Genomic DNA, 20,277 nt, shown 5'->3' on the forward strand with positions numbered 1-20,277 from the left:
CATTAATATTACAAAAAGACCAATCACTAGACCATCTGGCAGATCCTCACAGACTGAACATTTTGTTCAAAGGTCAAACATTTTCCTATAGAATAGAATTTAATTTGATACAGCTAAGCTCTGCAAGGAAATACCAAACCAACTAATAAATATTAAGAGCACTGTCTAAAATACAGAAATTCATTAAAGTGCAAATGCTGACTACAGGATAGTGTCACTTTTCAAAGAAAAATTTTAAAGCAACTTAACTCCCAAGTTATTTTATTTTATTCATATCAACTCAATTTCAATCCTTATCCATTAAATAGCCCTATTAACTATAATAGATCTGATCAGTTTCCTGCATTTTTGTCTTTTTTTTGCATACATTTATGTTCATTTATCTTTTAGGTGACTAATTTTGTGTTTGTCACTTTAACAAAAATTACTCTACATAGACATAGTATATATATATATATATATATATTTTATCTTTTCTGGTTGTTCAGATAATTCTACAGGGCAAGAAGAAATTGTAAGCCTGACATTTTGGTTTATTTATAACCATCTATTTTTCTAATCCACATATTTTTGTGTTATTGCAGTGATTGAAATTCATAGTTTCTGTATTCACGTATGACTTCTTTATTTGAATTCAGAATGTGTAATGATGCCAGAGATCAATGAAACCTCAAAATAAAGCCAATAAAAACATTGTAGTTTTGAAACTCTACAAAGTTTCAGATTAGATCTGCCAACATTCATATAAGTCAGTATCCAAATCTGTAAAGAAAAAAAAATGTGGCAACCTGTTAGACTGTTCTAATGCTATTTATAAAAAGAAAAGAAAAAAGCTTTACCTTCTGCCTTAGAATTAATACTGTGTGTTGGTTCCAAGGCAGAAGAATGGTAAGGACTAGGCAATGCAGGTTAAGTGACTTGCCCAGGGTCACACAGCTAGGAAGTGTCTGAGGGCAGACTTTAACCTAGGACCTCCCATCTCTAATCCACTGAGCTACCCAGGTGCTCCCCTATTTACCATTTTTTGAAAATTACTATCTCTATAGCTATCAATATAGTGAATGAAGGGGCAGCTTTGACAGTCAGGAAGATCTGTTTTTGTCTTGCCTATTTAACACATACTAGCTGTGCCAACAAAAGTCATTTGTCATTGAACTAAAGTACTAAACAACTTCTTGAGACCCTTGAAAGAGAAATTCTTTCCTTTTGGGCTTTTACACTAGTTGAGGAGACAACACTCAGGACAAAGAAATTAAAAAGAATTTATTGTCCAAGTAGAAACACATTGGATTGATGGCTAGAGACCAGCTGGGATTTCAGGGTGGGTCAGCTTTTTATAATAAAACTTTTGTAATGAGATAGTCAATTCTGATAGATTCCCATCAGCAAAAGAGGTTGGGTCCTTGTAACTCAATTCCTTCCCAAGTATGAGATACTTTGCATTGCCAAATCTCAGGGGAAATTAAGGTGAAGACTGAATGAGGCTTCCCTAAACATCAATGGGTCAGAGTCAAAACATCTTTTAATATGTCTACGTTGTAGAGGGGCAAATAGATCCAGAGATCTCTCTGGATAGAGAACCAGACCTGGGTTTGAACTGGGTTTGAGAGACTTCCTAGCTGTGTGACACTGGACAAGTCACTTAACCCCACTTGCCCAGCCCTTACTGATCTTCTGCCCTGGAACCATTACAAAATACTGATTCTAAGACAGAAGGTAAGGATTTTTTTTTTTAAGACTAAGTTCCAAACTGCCTATCTATGATGGTGGAATTTCTTCAGAAATTTTTCAGAAATTACTAAGAGATCATAGACTTGGACGGGTACCTCCGAGGCCATCTAGTCCAGGCATTCTTAACCTGTTGGTCCATGAACTTGGTCAATTAAAAAACTGCCAACTTTTAATATAATTGGTTTCCTTTGTAATGCCATGTATTTTAATTTGTATGTTTAAAAATATTATTCTGAGAAGGGGGTTCGTAGGTTTCCAGACTGACAAAAGGGTCCACGACACACAAGTCAAAAATCTCTGATCTAAGCCACCCTCTCATTTTACAGTTAAAGAAACACCGGCTTAGGGAGGTTAATTGATTCACAGGTTAGACTTTAGGGGCCAGATTTGCAGCCCAGCTTCTCCAGAGCTGGTGTTCTTTTCACTCCGGGTCTAAATACAACAAAGCATATTCTGTCAAACTTGTTTGCACCCCTCAAAGAGCAATGTGTTACATAAAATAAATATATGCATTAATAAATGTAAAAAATGCAATATGATATAAATTCATTATTTGAGCAAAACTCTTATCCACAAGTCCAACACCACATTCTCGTTAATACACGATTTTCATCAGAGGAGCAAAAACTTTGCAGTCTGATTTTACATTATTCCTTTTCATTTCTTTAAAGTTCCACTTAAACAAGATAGCTGCTGAGTTTCCTCATATTTGAATCCTTCTGCCTTTTCCTTTCTGCCTCTAGTCTCTTGTTTCCTCCCTCAAGGTTCAATTATAAGGTGTCTTCTTCCTCATTTTCCTAATTCTCCCTTGTTATTTTGCATTTATTTTTGTGCCGATTATTTACCCACTCCCAGACAACCTTCATCTTTTTAGCCTAGCACCCAAGCCTAGAACGGTACCTGGCATTCTTTTTATTATTATTTTTAATTTAAATTTTATTTTTTAAATTAAATTTTATTTTTAGGTATAAAATAGAATTATCCTAATTTATTTTTTAAAAATTTGGCTTGAACCAGTGATTTAACTGTTATAGGGGAACTCCTGAGGAGGTAATTACTAGACTCAGTGAAGGTATGAGGGAAGCTAGAGGTGGCGCCCTTTACCGTCTCGAGTCTAATGGGGCCCGCCCCGCCCTTCCCCGCTCAGTCCCGCTGTCTCACGCCCAAACCACTGCGGCCTCCCGGACGGCAGAGGTCGCTGGCGGTGGCTGTGCTCCGGGCTGAAGGAGGCCGCGGCGCTGCTTTCTCTTTCTCGGCGGCAACTGCAGGAGCCTGGAAGGACAGGAACCTGAGAAGCGCAGGCCCCAGCAGAAGGTGAGCGAGGCGGCCAGAGGACGGTGGCGCCAGCGAGGAAACCCTTCGGGGTATGAGGGTCAGGCAGCCTGGCCCGGACTGGGGATCGGTAGCGCCCCCATATTCACCCCCAGGCATGCAAATGTCGAGACCCGCACCCAGCTCCTCCCTCTTGCCCTCCCCTCTCTCCCCCTTCCCTTGTCTCCTCTCCCTCTTCCTTTACCTTTTCCCCTCCTCTTCCTACCCCTCCTTCCTTTCTTTCCTTCTACCCTTTTTCTTCTCTTTACTCCCTTCTCCTTCCTCCCTTCTCTTTTTTCTCCTCCCTTTCTTTCTCTTTCCATTTCTTCCTTCTTTCTTCCTCCTTTCCTTCTCTTCTTCCAGATCGCTTTTCCTCCTCCCTTACAATCCCACTCCCCTTCCATGATTCAGGTTCTTCCACCCCACCTCTACTCTCCTCCCTCTATCATCTTCCTTCCACAATTCCTTCTCTTCTCTGTACCCACTTTCCCCCTGCTCTTCATCTTTCTCCATTTTCTCTTCTCTTCCCTCCTCCACAAGGCTTCCTTATCTTTCTTCCCTTTTCTATTCTTTCCATTCCTGTCTGTCATCGTGTCCCTCTTTCTCCTTCTACTCTCCTCCCTCCATTTTCCTCTTCCTCTACCACCTTCTTCCATTCACCTTCCTCCGTTTTATTGTTTATTGTTCCTCGTCTTTCCTCCATATATTCCTCCTTTCCACTATCTTCCTTCTTTTCCCCTCCTTCTTAATCCCTTGTCCCCTCCAAAATCCTCCTTCAACTCTTCCTTTGTCTCCTCCTCCTTCCTCCAGTCTCTCACTTCTCTTTTCCATTTAATATCATCTTCCTTTTTCCTTTCTCCTCTACTTTATCCCTTATATAATTCTTTTTCTCCTTTATCCTCTTCTTCCAATTCTTGGGCCTCTGGTTTCCTCTTCCTCTTCTCTTTCATCCTTTTCTACTCTCCTCCTACTTTCTTCAATCATCCTTTTTTTTTCCTATGCTCTCCTCGTTCCACTGTCCTCTGTCTTCTGGTTAGTAGCCATCCTGTACACCTACAGCTTTTTTGTTTCTCTGTTCCCAAATCTGATGATCCTTAAGGTCTCTAGCTCTACTGTATATGTTATTTTGTTATATTGTTACTAACACATAAACACACATATCTTAGGCACCTTCCTTACCTTTAACCAATTCAGCCCCCTTTTTCCTCTCCCCACATCTGATGACACATATTACCCTTGGACATCAAATTTTAACTTTTCTAAAACTCCCTTACATATGGATACCATTTCCCTTCACATCCAGATTCTAGGAATGCCTGACTCGCTCACCCTGGTGCTCTCACATTGGAATAGCCTTGAAAGGCTCAGAAAAGTACACAACCCACTGCTAAAGGCTTGCCTACTAGCAGTGCATAACATAATGGAGTATGACCATCTGTTTACTAACCACATAACTACTCTAAGCTGTATGAGAGATTTTGGAGGCTAGATGTATCAATCTTCCCCTCTCAAGTGAGGACAGTCTTGAAAACTTATCACAAAAGATGTGATTTGTGTAATTTTGTAGCATTAAAGCCCAGAAGCTGTATTTTTCCATGCTGCATTAATGTATGATTCTTTTCCTGTTGGATGCTTCCTTCCATTAAGAATTGTCTCTTTTATAATGTCAGCCCAATAATAAACTTTACTAATGGTTGTCTCTGAATCCCTGCACATTGTAAAATAGAATATTGAAGATAAATTGAAGGTATTAATCTTCTGTCATCAGGTTTCCTATAATAGTCATTGTTATTCATTAATCATTTCAAAAGGAGCATTATTTCTTTAGATGTAGTAAGGTAAATAAAAAGAAGATAGTTTTCTGTTAATATTAAAAAAATAATGTATCATCTGAAAAAGGATTGGATGTGTTGACAATTTCAATTAAGGACATGAACTGTGGAAAAAACACAGAAATTAAATTTTGAATCATAGTTCTGCCAAATAGTCTTTGTGACTTTGAGGAAAATAACTTAATCTCTCTGGGCCTTCATTTATAAAATGAAGAGGTCAAACTAGATGACTTTTAAAGTGCCTTGCCTCTATGACTTTTAAGGCCAGCCCCTTCCAGCTTTAGATTTGTGATTGGTTCTATGATACTTTTCTGGTCCTATGATTTGATCTCCAGGTGAAAAAATTGCTTCCACCTATGCAATTATGCTACAATCTCTTAATTAATGGTCTAAGAGAATTGCCTCTCAGAGTTAAAGCTTAAGTGACTTGTCTAGGGTTCCATAGCTAGTATATGTCAGAAGAATATTTTGAATCATGTCTTCTTGATTCTGGGATCCACCCTGTATTCTATTTTACCACTCTTGAACTTTTAACAGCTCATAAACATATGAGCTAATAATAATTATCTTCTAAGGTATTTTTCAAAAATTCTAGACTTTCAAGTATTTTTGTTAAAAAAATTATAAAGTTGTTGTAGCATAGAAAGAAAGGGAAACTAAAATTCTAAAATATTGCACTTTTATTGAAATTTCATTGCCATTATTTTTACGTCCATATTGATTTGTCTTTCCTTAAGATGTTTATATATAGAATGTTTTCTCAAAAAATGCTACCTAGAGTCTTACTATATTGACCTACTTTTCCTACATATCTTTACACTTCTGCCAATTTTATGTCAAAATGATTTTTAATGTCATCAGCCAAATATTCAGTCAATATTAACTTTAATATTGTGGTGTGGTTCTGTAAGGAGAGAGGAGATCTTAAACTATGAAAACAAAGTTCCCAGTACAACCAGTTCCAGTTTATTCACACATGTATTATCTAAGACCCTTGGTGTTTCTCCATATTCCTTAACTGGCTTTTTTTTGTTGTTCCATTAGAGGGCAGATGTGAAAATGGAGAACCCCCCCCCCTAAAAATGCAGGAGTGGGAAACATTTTTTTTCAGTAGAATCCTAAGGGACTCAGAGATAAGCTGTCAATAAATGGGCACAGCAAATAAAAAGCAATTTAGTAGAGTTATTGCTGTTTTTAAGGAAAATATAAATTGTGTATTTCACTTATCGGCTTTTAAAATTAGGAAAAGAGAATATTTAGCTCCTTTCAACAAATACTTCAGAACTTCAGAACAACCTGAAATTCTTTGGTTTTTATACTTCTTTCATCAAAACAGATAGTAGGCCTGTCACACCTTAAAAGATAGTCTTCATAATTTTCAGTGCCCCCAAATCTTCACATCTTAACCAGTCTTCTGCTGATATTCCATGTCTCCTATCTATTTCTAGATTTGTAGAATTCTTGTCAGAGCCTGTGATCTATTACTGTAGATTGCTATTCAGAATCCAGGATGGTCTTCACACCATGCAAAGGCACTAGAAGAGGATTTAACAAAAAAAAAACCTCATTTTTACACATATATCAATATTATTGTCAGTTAATGGAGTAGGAAAAGAAGAAAATGGCAAAAGAAGAGGAGAAGGAAAAGGCAAAAGTTGAGAAATATCTGAAGTGAGTAGGTCAATCAGATAAATTGTTTATAAAATTCACATCTTAATTACTTGAATAAGTGAATAAATTTCACAGTGAAATACTACTAGCCATTAGTCCTTGAAATTCTTGTACTCTCCTTAGCTGTTTAGAAAAGCCTTAAGTACTTAAAAGAAAAAAAATCTGCTTTTTATTTTTTGTGGAATTTTGAAAACCTTGAAGTGGTGTGTAGACAGAAAAAAAAGCCTGGTACTCTTGGCTTGTCTCTGTCAGTGACTCAGAGCAAGTCATTTCAATGAACTGTCTCACCTCATCTCATACTAGATGGTCTCTAAGGAGTCTTTTAGGACTGATTAATGTTTTAGAATCCTAAGGATATATGATTGTTCTTACTCAAAAGCTGTCTTGGGGGCAGCGGGGTAACTCAGTGGATTGAGAGCCAGGCCTAGAGATGGGAGGTCCTAGGTTCAAGTCTGACCTCAGACACTTCCCAGCTGTGTGACCCTGGGCAAGTCACTTAACCCCCATTGCCTAGATCTTACCACTCTTCTGCCTTGGAACCAATATATAGTATTGATTCCAAGATGGAAGGAAAGTGTTTAAATAAATAAATAAATAAATAAATAAATAATAATAATAAAAAGTTGTTTTCATTACCTTTGAAAGATCAGAGATACCTTTTTTTTTTAACCCTTACCTTCTTAGTATGAAATCTAAGACAGAAGAACAACAAGGGCTAGGCAATGGTGGGTTAAGTGACTTGCCCAGAGTCACACACCTAAGAAGTATGAGGTCAAATTTGAACATAGGTCCTTCCAACTCCAGGCCTATGGCTCTATCCAGAACTAGCTTTTCTATGATGCCCAGAGGCCATATTTGACAATAATATTTGTTCTGAGTCTCTTTCCTGATTCCTACTACTTATTATATACATAGAAATATATGTTTATATGTATATATTAAGGTCCCAAGAGATATATATACACAGTAGAAATTAAATAAATTGTTAACAGATGAGTGAATGAAAAAAATCTTTTTTGCTTTTGGTAGTTGTTCACTATAAAACAAGCTTTTGTTTAGTGCCCACTGTTCATCATCAGTCAAGCATTTATTAAGCATCTACTTTGGGTAAGGCACTATGCTAGGTACTCAGGGGTACAAATACAAAGATTGAAATAGTCTTTAGCCTCAAGGCCATTTACATTCAGTGGGAGAGTTAACTAGTGAATATGTAGATGTGTGGCAAAATGGCAAGAAACATTTCATCTATCTGATGGTGTTTGAACCAAATCATCAAAGAAGAGAGATTCTGGGAAGAAGAGCTGAGGAAGAATTACATTAAAATCATGTCAGATAGTGCAAGAGTGTAGAACAGTGATGGTGAACCTTTTAGAGACCATGTGCCATGCCCTACCCCAGGCTATGTGCTGCCTCCCCCCACCCCCAGTGCCTCCCTCCTTTACCCCATTCAGCGGAGGGAGGTGGAGAGGGGGAAAGAAGCAGCTCCACTGAAGTCCCACTACCTTTTTTAGTAACTAACTCTGGGGGTGACAGTGTATGTGTGTGCCCACAGAGAGGCTGTGTGCCATCTTTGGCATATGTGCTGTTGGTTTACCACCATGAGTGTAGAGTGCTATATATGTCAAACAAAAGAGAATGCTTGTTGAATCATAATGGGTGGAAAGTGGAATAATGTATAGCAGGGCTGGAAAGGTAAGTTAGGACCAGGTTGAGAAGGATTTTAAACAATAAAGGGAGGAGTTCATATTTTATTGTAGAGGCAATAGGGAGTTTACTGAGTGGGATAGTGACATAGGCCTGTGTTTGAGGAACTTCACTTTGGTATCTATCTGGATGACTGAGAGGGGAGAGACTTGAAGAAGGGAAATAAATTTGGAGATAGTTGTAAAAGTCTAGTTGAGGGTCAATGAGTTTCAAAATAATTAGAATCAGCAGAGCTCAGAAAGGGGCAGCTAGGTGGCACAGTGGCTAGAATGCCAGACATGAAATGAGTTTATCTGGCTTCAGACACTTACTATTTTTGTGACCCTGGGCAAGGCACTTAACCCCTGTTTGCCTCAGTTTCCCCAACTGTTAAATGAGCTGTAGAAGGAAATGACAAATCACTCCAGTATCTTTCAAGAAAACCCCAAATGGAGTCACAAAGAGACATGATTGAAACAAACTAAACAAGAGATGAGAAATGCCTTTGTGACATCTGGTGCTTATACATGGGATATTTCAGTATTTCAAGAAACTTTAATTTTGTTAGGGTGAGTACTTCTCCTTTTACCTTTGCAGACATTATATAGCCTTTCTAATTTGGCAGATCTCTTCACAGAAGGTGCTTAATAAATTATTATTGCTTGCTCGATTAATCTTGAAAGTGTTCTTACAGCCTAAAAATGTAGCACTTTCTATGTAATGTAAAATGTATTTGTATAAAAATGTAGCACTCAGCAGTGTTTGCACGTATCAAGATATCTGAGCAAGGAATGGCCTCCATCAGTGGCCCACTTGTTTAGCAAAAGGCCCTGGACTTTGCTAGCCTTCTGGGTCATGATGAGTTTCAAGCAAGTGTAGGCTGGCTGAACAGATTTCGTGCATGGTATGGAATTGTATCAAAAGTAGTCTGTAATGAAGAGAATATCGCTCCTGTGGAAAAGATTTACATGCAGGAGAAATTAAAAAGCCAATTGCTGACTACAGCCTTGATATTTTTAATGCTGATGAAACAGGTATGCTTTATCAGTTGTTGCCTCATCATATACTCTCATCCAAAAGTAATATTTGTAAAGGAGGCAAACAAAGATTGACAGCTCTATTCTGTTGCAATGCTTCATGGACTGAAAAGATGAAACCTCTTATCATTGGCAAGTCAGCTAAGCCACGTTGCTTTAGGAATGTCCATTTGCTCCTGTGTGACTACCAAGCCAATACACATGCTCGAATGACACAAGATTTATTTAATGAGTGGCTGATATAAGTTGATGTGAGGATGAAAGGAGCGAAACGCAATATTCTCATGTTAATTGACAATTGCTCTGCCCACCACACAATTCCACCCTTAGAACATGTCTGAATTGAGTTTCTACCAATGAACTGCATAGCCATTTTGCAACCTTTGGATTGGGGCATAGTACACACAATGAAAGCTCACTACAGAAGCCAACTACTGAAATAACTTTTTCTCGATCTGGATTACCAAGAGAAAAATGAATATGGAACAAGCCATTGACAAGATTGCTGAAGCCTGGTGGTCTATAGAGCCCTCTACAGTAGTGAAATCCTGGCAGAAAACTGGTATGATCCCAATGGAATCACCTGGTATGGACTTGGAAGAAGATCCCAAGCCAAATGAAGTATTTGAAAAAATATGGCACTCAATAGCTACTGCCCCTTGTGTCCCAGAACAATTTGATTTTGAAGATTTTGTTGCTGCAGATAACAATCTAATTGTTTCTCAAGAGACAAAGGACATAGAAATTATTGAAAGTGTGCTTACTAATGTTAAAATGGAACCCCAAAGTGATGATGAACATGATAGGGCTGAAGAAATGGATGCCCGACCACCTGTGACTCTTTCAGAAGCCATAGCAAGTGTTGAAAGCCTAAGATGTTATTTTTCTACTCGAACAGATGTTTCTGATGAAATATTCTCACAATTAAGTGGCATCGAAAAATATTTAGTGACCAGTGTAACACAAGCTAGTTTTTAAAAAATGTGGATGGATTTGCTCTATATTAAATAAAATGTGGAATTGTTGTCTGTGGAGTCTGTAAAAACGACTGGATTAATAAAGAGTGTTTATTGTAATCAGACTTAATAAGAAATCTGTCAGAATATAAAAATGACTCTTTAAGTCTTAATTTCATAATTTTTCTGTACAACAAAATGAAATTTCAGCTTAAAAACCACCCCCTAGAAGTTTTCAGAGCATGTAAAGAGCTTTTTTGGCCACTAGATGGCAGGAATGGCAAGTCAGCCTTGGCCTAATAATTCCAGAAGGGAAAACAAAGCTTTCCAAAGGTTGACAATGATGTTAAAAGAAGCAAGACACGCAGTTGTAAGTGGGAGAAAATTGAAAGACGTGCAGGAGCAGAAAGAGAGTGAGAGGAAACTTGGAAATGAAGAAAGACTAGGAGGAACCCAGTGGTTAAATTGAATGGAAAGATAGATCATGCCCATCTAGAAAGCACAATGGCAGTAGTTCCTAGGTTGTAGATTGGGGAGAAAAGAGAAGCAATTAACTTGAGTCCTGCAAACAGGAAAGCACAGTGGATTCTATTAGGGACCAGTGAGCTTGAGAGTAGACGTTAAAGAAATATTCTGTTTGCTCAGGGAGTGTGGGTATGGGAATGGGTTTGAGAAACTTGAAAGATGAATGGAAGAAGATGGATGGCACTTAATACATTAACTTTTATATGCTGTTAGCATGCCTAAGGTATAACAAGAGTAAATGTGACTCAAGTTATTGGGCCTTGACTTTATAACAGTTAAGTAACAGTGCAGTTACTTCTCCAGATATCTGTTGTTTGTGGAGAATAATAAAATAATTAAAAACTGATTTTAAAAATATAGCATCATATACTGTACATACGGTGTGTGAATTAAGAATAATTGAAACTAAGACTATACCAGAATAAAGAATTAAAAGTAAAAGTCTTTGTAATAAAATTATTTCAAAGGACAGTTAAACAAGGAAACAGTTATGAAGAAAAAGTCTTTTATTTTGTCTTTAGGTAATAAATCATCTTTAATCAAGATGTCTTCAGCACCTGAGCCCCCAACCTTTAAAAATGAACCACTCAAAGAGAAAGACTCTCGAATCCCAGGACTCAGGGGGACCCGCACAACCACCTTATTTCGAGCCGTGAATCCAGAGCTTTTCATTAAACCTGTAAGAAATATATACAAAAGCAATTAAAAGTATATGTTTTTTTATTTTTTATTTTTTTTAAACCCTTACCTTCCATCTTGGAGTCAATACTGTGTATTGGCTCCAAGGCAGAAGAGTGGTAAGGGCTAGGCAATGGAGGTCAAGTGACTTGCCCAGGGTCACACAGCTGGGAAATGGCTGAGGCCAGGTTTGAACCTAGGACCTCCCATCTCTAGGACTGGCTCTCAATCCACTGAGCTACCCAGCTTCCCCCAAAAGTATATGTTTTTATTCTAACATAACCTCAGGAAATAGGAAGTCATTGCATTTCCCCACGTCATTTGATTTTTCATTGTGATTTAATGTTGGTTAAGACTTTGGGTATATAAATAATGGGTTCCAATGGAAGAAAATTCTTTAATTTTCATTATTTATATGAAGTAAGTATATTTACCAATCTTGGGGATCATAATAGAAAATTATATTTAATTTGTAATCTTTTAAAAAAAAACAAAATTGTTTTCCCTGTCATTTCTATCACTTAAAAAAATTGCTGTGACTTAGAACTTTGGAATGAGAGGGAAAATAGACAATTTGTGAATCCTTCACTAGTAATTTTCTCATGTTGTAAATAATAACCTAATAATGCCTCCTGAAATTCCCAAGTTAATACTAGCAAGTAGAGTGTTAACCAAATAAGATCTCATCCCTTAGGAAAAATTGTCCTTACTTTGCCCTACTTATATTACTTAATATACCTGTATAGATTTAAAAGAAACTTAGATCATTGCATTTTTTATCTCCCTTCCACTCTCTTCCTGGAGTTCAAGCCTACTTGTTTCAGTGATCATAAGATCCTGAGACCAGAAGATAGAATAAGGGCCATCAGGAAGGGAGTTAATGAGATTTCAGGTTAATGTAAGGAAAAGTTTCTAATAATAAGAACAGTACAAAGGAAATGGAATAGGTTGCTTTGGTGAGCACTAAATCCCTTGTCTCTAGCACTCTTCAAGTGGGGGTGCTGGATGACCATATGTCATGAAGAAGTAGAAGAAATTCCTACTTTAGGTTGGACTAGAAGATCTATGAAATAATTTCCCACTTTACTATTCTGTGATTCTTAAAGCATTCTCATGCCTCAATTTTAGTTCACATATATATTATTTTTTAAAAGTAATCGCTAGCATTTATATAATTCTTTATATTTGTCAGAAAGCTTTACATATGTCAACATATTTGATGGTCACCACTTTGTTAGTTAAGTGCTATTTTATTATGTCCACTTTAAAGATAAGCAAACTGAGGCTAAGAGATTAAATGACTAAGTACCTGAGGTATGATTTGAGTCCTTCCTCATTCCAGTTATATAGAAATGTGCAGTTTATTAACTTTATAAACTTCCTAACTACATGATGAAAAGTAGATAATTCCAATATTATCATGATTTTTATGATTAGGAAATAGAAGTTCAGAAAGAAGAGTTAAGTGACTGCTCCATAGTCATATAGCTAGTAAACATCTAGGTTGTTCTAAATCCAAGTACATAACACAATGACTAAAAAAGGAAGGAGCTGATTTGATGAAAGTTATCTATTTTAAAATAGAAATTAAAATCTACTGTGAGACAGCTTACATTGCTCTAGTAAAAACAATAACCATTTTTAAAAATATTGAACTCTGGTTAGTGTTTTGGTTATTCAGGCTCCAATATAACATACTTGGAAGTCAATTAGGTCAAACCTTACAGTCTAGTCCCTAAGTATAGGTAGTGTATAAAATCATTCTGAACTAATATATTTTCCATTATATGTGGGAAATGCTTTTAGAAAATCAAGAATAACAAATTTAAATTCTTGAGAGTTTGTTGTTTGCCTTTTAACATCTGTTTCAAAGGGAAAGCATTTTAGGGAAAATGTTTTTTTCATTGTGTTAATGAAATTTGAAGTTTTAAATTCATAGTGTGGCAAATATAGCTAGATTAATGGACTAGATACCGGAGTTCTTTCAATTTATCCATTACCTCTTAATAATGCTAAATGCACTGATGTAATAGGAGGAGTTTTTTGCCCAATATAAAAATGCTAAAGGGGTTCAAGGCTTGAGAGTCCATAATATACAGGCCAAGAAGAAGCTTTGGAGTCTTGGGCAACTCTCTGGTCTCTAGAACTTGTAAGATCCTAAGACCCTTTGTTAAACCTCTCAATACTTCCATTATTTCCTCAGCTGTAAAATGAAGTTACCCCAATAATTTAATATTTAAAATTCAGCAGATATCTGTGAAGTATATGCTATGTGTATGGCACTGTATTCAATGCTAGGTATTGTGAAGATTCTTTAGTTGTGGACAATGGAGTCTTCAGATAAAAAAAACTTAAGTTAAAAAATCTCCCTCCCTTATCCCACATTAATAACTTTCACTTTATAGTTCTTTTTTAAAAACCTTTACCTTCTGCCTTAGAATCTATTTGTATTGATTCTAAGGCAGAGCAGTAAGGGCTTGGCAATGAGGGTTGAGTGACTTGCCCAGGTTCACACAGCTAGGAAGTGTCTGAGGCTAGATTTGAAACCAGGACCTCTCGTCTCTGGGCCTGGCTCTCAATTCTCTGAGCCACTTTGCTGCCCCCTTTATAGTTATTTTTGCATGTGCCATATCCCCTCATTAGACCAGAAGCTCCATGAGGTCAGAGAATGTTATTGAACTAGCTTAGAGTCTTCATTAATATAGCAAACTGCTAATGAGGAAGTTTTCTCTAGTACTGCTGGTACCTGCTCTGCAATTTAGATTTTTAAAGAGTTGCCTAAGACCAATAAGAGATTTAAATGACTTGCCTAGGATCACACAACTAATATGTGTTAGAAGGAAGACTTGAATCTAATCTTCCTCACTCTAAGCCCAGCTCTTTATACACTACATTATACTGCCTTGTACATAATAGATGCCTAACAAATAAAGACACTTTGCAAGGACGACCAATTCTCAATTTTTTTTTTAATTAAAGGGGAAGAGATATACTGTGGGTAGAGTTACATCCCCAGACACTTAATGTAATCACAGCCCCTCAATTCCTCACCTCCACTTCCATTAAAACCTATGCATTTAAATTCTTTCTCATAGAGTTTCAGAGCTAGAAAAGAACTGCAGGGATCCTGTAGTGCAATCCTCTCATTTTACCTAGGAGGAAGCTATAAACAAACCCAGGGAGGCTTCCCATGGAGGGAGCTGAGGTCTTCTGACTCCTACTATAGCATCCATTCCAGGACAGAAGTCTCTCATGCTTCTCTCTGCCCAATACTGGTGGTGGAGGCCTTAACAAGTGACAAAGCACCCAAGGAACAGGCAACAGAAGAAAAAAGCAACTGCAAGGGTCCTGAGTCATCCCTAAAATGAATATCCACCCCTAGATAATCTTTGAAAAATTATCATTGTTAATGATACAAAGATTGCTATAATGCTGTATAAGCTTGATAATAATGACTGCGCATGCCAAAAGGAGTGGTACAAGATATCTAAAGCACTGAAAATGAATATTCTTAATGAGGTTATACTTTTTTTTTTCCCTTGACAGAACAAACCTGTTATGGTTTTTGGAATGATAACACTTACACTTTGCGTGGCTTACATTGGTTACCTACATGCAACTCAAGAAAATAAAAAGGACCTTTATGAAGTTATTGACAGTGGGGGAGCCAGATATATGAGAAGAAAAACATCTAAATGGGATTAATAGTGCTGATTACTACAGATAGAGCTATAGTAAGGACTCAGATCTTCAGATGAAAGACTATATGTACCAGGTATCATGTTTATTATCCTGCATTTTATGTTCATGTGGAAAGAACATAACAGTTTGGCATTCAGGTTTCTTCATTAAATTCTGTCTTTCATAGCTGCAGTCCCCTTTCCTTTACATATGCAAAAAAAAAAGTTCAATATTTTCTTCCTAGCAAGACTCTTGCAAACTTTTATAAGAATGCCAGTCATCTCCATTGAACTGTGTAATAAAAATAAAGGAAAAATGGTTACCTTTGGTTGGTATTCTCAATAAATCAAAAAGAGACTGTAACAAAAGCTGTTTGGCTCTTTTTGCTCTGTGCAAAATAATTCATTTTTATTTAGCAAGAAGTATTAGTTAAAGAATTGGGAAACATATATGTAGGTGAAATTGAAGAATTGAAAAACCAAATCTCAAACCTTTTTTAAAACTTACAAATCTGTTCAGGTAGGTGTGGATTCTTTTCCTACCCTTCATTTCAACTATGGGTGTGTTACAATCAGGTTTTTAAGATGTTGCAACAAGTAAAAGTGAGCCCAGAGATGGTCCCTTGTAGCAAAACTAGGAGAGAGGACTCACCAAGTTTCTAAGCAAAATACATTAGATAGCCAATTGGCATATTGCATAGAGCTCTGGAAGACACAAGTTTAAATCCAACTTCAGACACTTCCTAGCTATGTGACCCTCAGCAAGTCACTTAGCCAATATCTTCCTCAGTTTCCTCATCCATAGAATGGGGATAATAAAAGCATGTATCTCCCAGGGTTGTTGTGGGAATAAAATGAGATGTTGTTTGTAAAGCCCTTTGTTAAACCTTAAAGTGCCATATAAATGCTATCTATTATATATTATGTCATTTCAATTTCACTTGCAGCAGTGAAAGTCAGATTTCACCAGTGTGGAACTCTTGCTGCTGAAAGTTACCTTTCAAAATAGATGCCCTCTTCACTTGATGCCCCTCCCTTTTTTTGGTTGAAAATATACTAGGGAAAGATTATTGCTGAAAGTTACTTGAATGAGTCCCTAAGGATTTAGGAAGTAAATGAAAGTACCTAGTGTAAAAATGGAGAGTTGAATCCAGGACTTCAATCCCCAGAAGTCCTTGCTCCACTTCCCCAGAATGCCTTGTAACCTCACCTGGGCCAAGAGCAAGATGGGGTATTTAATCTGGTTGTAAAAAGGCTCTTCCCTCTTTCCTACGACTGCTTGGGAGCAGATGTGGCTCTCCACCTAGCAGGCAAGATGTGAGTGGTTGTGAATAGGCTCTTTGGGCCTAGACACATGCCTCTCTTACTTGAATTTTCTTTATATTTTAATCTTCAATAAACCTCTAAAAATATAATACTCCTTGCAGAGAAAAACTAATTTCTACCTGCCTCAGTTTCCCAAAATTTTAATCATTATGGCGACCACTAGATTGGATGAGAACTTCTCAAATTTTTTAGCCTAGAATTTTTTTTTTTAAACCCTTACCTTCCATCTTGGAGTCAATACTGTGTATTGGCTACAAGGCAGAAGAGTGGTAAGGGCTAGGCAATGGGGGTCAAGTGACTTTCCCAGGGTCACACAGCTAGGAAGTGTCTGAGACCAGATTTGAACCTAGGACCTCCCATCTCTAGGCCTGGCTCTCAATCCACTGAGTTAAGCCACGTTTCTCCAAGAAGCTTTGTTTTAGAAAACCATCTTGATCAGCTCCTGCCTGTAGCCACCCGCTCCAGACCGGTTTGCTGTTTGACCCAGATTGCAGCTCACCTGCCCACCCTGGCTGCCCAATCCGACTCCCGGCCTTGCTTGTCTGAGTTCCTGTCCCGGCCCTGCCCACCCCGGTGTTCTCTCCATTCTCACCTGGTGCCCACTCTCCCAGCCCTGCCTGCCTGTGTTCCTGCCTGCAGCCATCTGCTGGCCGCTGCCTGCCTGTTTCTGCGCCCCAGACCCATGCACCTGACCCCAGCCAGCTCATCACCCAGGCTGCTGGTAGCAGACCCAGTTTCTTCAGGATCAAAAACCAGCTGGTAACAAATGGGGTAATTTTCCCTTAGGCTAAGCCTCCATGTGGACGGGGGTATTGACCACGTGGGCAGATCATAGGAGGGGAGAGAGAAAAGGGAGAGGAGAAGAAAGAGACTTACGAACAGGAACTTAAAAGTATGGCTATTTTACAAGAATATCTTTTAATTGCATTGATCCTCTTATTGACTTCACCTGTGTATCAGGGAGGATATTCAGCTCTGTACAACCTTTTAGCTAACTTTGGGGAGGCGGCTGGGTGTCTCAGTGGACTGAGAGCCAGGCCCAGAGATCGGGAGGTCTGTGGTTGAAATCTGGCCTGACACACCGTGTGGCCCTGAGTAGATTGCTTGGACCTCATTGCTTACCCCTTATCAATTTGCCTTCTGACAATAGATATCTAAATGGATAACAACCCAAGGAACTTTAAAAAGACTGGAGGTTATATATTTTAAGACTCCAGTGGTTTATAAAAAGTCTCTGTATTCTATTGCATTTTACTGTTTGCTTTGTTTAACGTTTAACTTTGTGATTTTAAATTCATATATTACTGCATTCAATATTATTCTGTTACACTGAATCATTTTAATGTACTGAGTTTAACTGTTATATTCTGTTGCTTTCCCCCATAACTATATTGAACAAATATCATTGTAATTAAGCCCATATAGGAAAAAAACAGCCTATTTTGACTTTGTAAATTGTCACATAGAGGATAGATGGACTTCATCAGAACTGGTTACAATTGCTATAACAACCTTTGGAAAATTTAATGTGCTAAATATCTCAACTGATTTTAAGGGTTTTTTTAATATGATTTTTGGAATTTTTTTTAACAATCTCTGATCATTTTTGCCTGCCCCTAACAAGAGGTGTAAGGCCTATTCTAGTAGCTGAAGTAAAATACATTTTATAAGCCCCAACCTTCCCGCATTTCTAAATGTGAATGGAAGTTGGGGCAGTTAATCTCAGGGCATTTGTACCCCTAAAAAGCCTCCAAAAAAGCAGCACCTCTCATTTATACTCTTCAGCTCACTACTTTACTTCTGTCAGAATGATATTTTTTTCATGATGTTCTAAACCCAAAATGAGTTTTACTTGGTTTAAAAATATGTTTATTCACCAAGGTTGAAAGATTGCTACATTTGTAAAAATTGTGATAAATATCCATCAATTCATAGGCTTTTAAATGCCATACAGCAACTCGTGTAAAAATGATTGTGTGTTTGTTTGCTATTGTAATTAATTGGGCTATTGAGAATTTTGGGGATATTGATAACTACATATTTGTACTACTGTTCTTTAAAAATGAAAAATGTTACCTTGTTCAATTCATTTGCTCATACTTACAGTGGATCATGGCCAGATATGAAGAAGAAATGGATCTCATTTTTGGTGAGAAAGCCTTGTATTCTATATTTTCTTAGCTGACACAGTGTGTCAATGATTATAAGCTATATTTTTGAATTTTTAAAGACTTTTATCATATTTTTTCTTGCATGTGCAATATACTTTTTCAGTTTTTTAAATTTTTTTCTCTCCTTTTTTATATTTCAAGCACATGTCACCAGCATTACGATTTTCTTTAACTTTTTGATTTTTCAGTACTATAAGTTTAAAATACATCTGTCAATATATGCCCAAAAAGCTAGAGACTATAAAAATGATGCCACTAATTATTTTTAAAAATTACGGAACTTTGCTTAATGATTCTGTCTGATTCCAGGACAAGATATATACAAAAGTGCCATTGCACAGTGCCAAAGAAGCACAAAGCTAACTGCATAGTGCCAATCGAGCACAAGGTCAAAGAGGCCAACCAATCCTGGTGGGATTGATGTAATTTTGAGCCTAGACAAAGAGGACTTGAACGTGTTTGGGGTTTGAGGTTGTGGCTTTTTAACGTGTTAAAGGCAGGTCTTCCTTGTTCCACATTCTACCAAGTATCTCCAACTTGGCTCCAACTTGGCTTTTATAATCTGGTCCCTTTTCTGTCTTTCATAGTTTGGTACATTTCTGTAGTCCTGGCTACTGACTGGGTAAATGCATCATTGCTTAGATCGTTTTGATTGGGCCCTGATTCAAGGACCTGTTATAGATTTATTTTTCTTTTACTTAAAATTTTTACACATAAGACTTTGATAGTCTATATTTTCATCCAGTATTTTCTTTTTTCTTTTTTTTGGATTTTCTGATGTCTTTTTAATTTCTCTTACCAATTGATTCATATACCTCATATCTCAGCCATGCATCCCTAAGTAATCCTGTATTTTTCAATCACCCTCTTAATGGGGGAATGTAAAAAATGTCATTATTTTAAATTGCAAAGTTTAAATTCCTTTTAGAAGAATTTTAGGTAAAGAAAGATGCTACCTCTCTGAATCCAGAAACTGAACTGTTGGAGAAGACACCATGAAGAAGCCTCTAGATCACAAGCTGCACAAAAATGAACTTTGGGTGTAGTTGATTGAACATTTATTTGTATGTATACTTTCATGCCAAAGGGGACTGCCCCCTAACTGGCTTTTTGTCAATGCATCCAGCAGTTACTGGTTTTGTTCTTTTTTTTTCTCTTATCCTCAAATTATTGTAATCTTTAAATTGATTATGTTTTTATGATCCTTTGGGGAAGTCCTTCTTCCCAGAGGATCAAATGGGAGGGATGTAAAAATGGAGACTTGAATCCAGGACTTCAATCCCCAGAAGCCCTTGCTCCACTTCCCCAGAATGCCTTGTAACCTCACCTGGGCCGAGAGCGAGATGAGGTATTTAATCTGGTTGTAAAAAGGCTCTGCCCTCTTTCCTACGTCTGGCTCTCCACCTAGCAGGCAAGATGTGAGTGGTTGTGAATAGGCTCTTTGGGTCTAGACACGTGCCTTTCTTACTTGTATTTTCTTTATATTTTAATCTTCAATAAACCTCTAAAAATATAATACTCCTTGCTGAGAGAAACTAATTTCTACCTGCCTCAGTTTCCCAAAATTGTAACTCTTACACTAGGTAGGCTTTTGTCTTCTAGACATTACAGAGCTGATAATCAGTCAATCAGTATCAATCAATGAACATTTATTAAGCACTTACTACTGTGCTAGG

At 37.4% G+C, this 20,277-nt stretch overlaps 1 protein-coding gene across 1 annotated transcript; it reads left to right on the forward strand.

Annotated features, from left to right (window-relative positions):
* Positions 1 to 2,895: 2,895 nt before the first annotated feature.
* Positions 2,896 to 20,117, forward strand: SMIM8 (small integral membrane protein 8). Its single transcript, XM_001366869.3, has 3 exons — positions 2,896 to 3,045; positions 11,268 to 11,425; positions 14,971 to 20,117. Exons 2-3 carry the CDS (start codon positions 11,291 to 11,293, stop codon positions 15,127 to 15,129), a joined length of 294 nt encoding a protein of 97 aa, XP_001366906.1. The 5' UTR covers positions 2,896 to 3,045; positions 11,268 to 11,290; the 3' UTR covers positions 15,130 to 20,117.
* The last annotated feature ends 160 nt before the right edge of the window (positions 20,118 to 20,277 follow it).

The sequence above is a fragment of the Monodelphis domestica genome, chromosome 2 (assembly GCF_027887165.1).
Source record: "Monodelphis domestica isolate mMonDom1 chromosome 2, mMonDom1.pri, whole genome shotgun sequence".
In the NCBI taxonomy this organism is placed as follows: Eukaryota; Metazoa; Chordata; class Mammalia; order Didelphimorphia; family Didelphidae; genus Monodelphis; species Monodelphis domestica.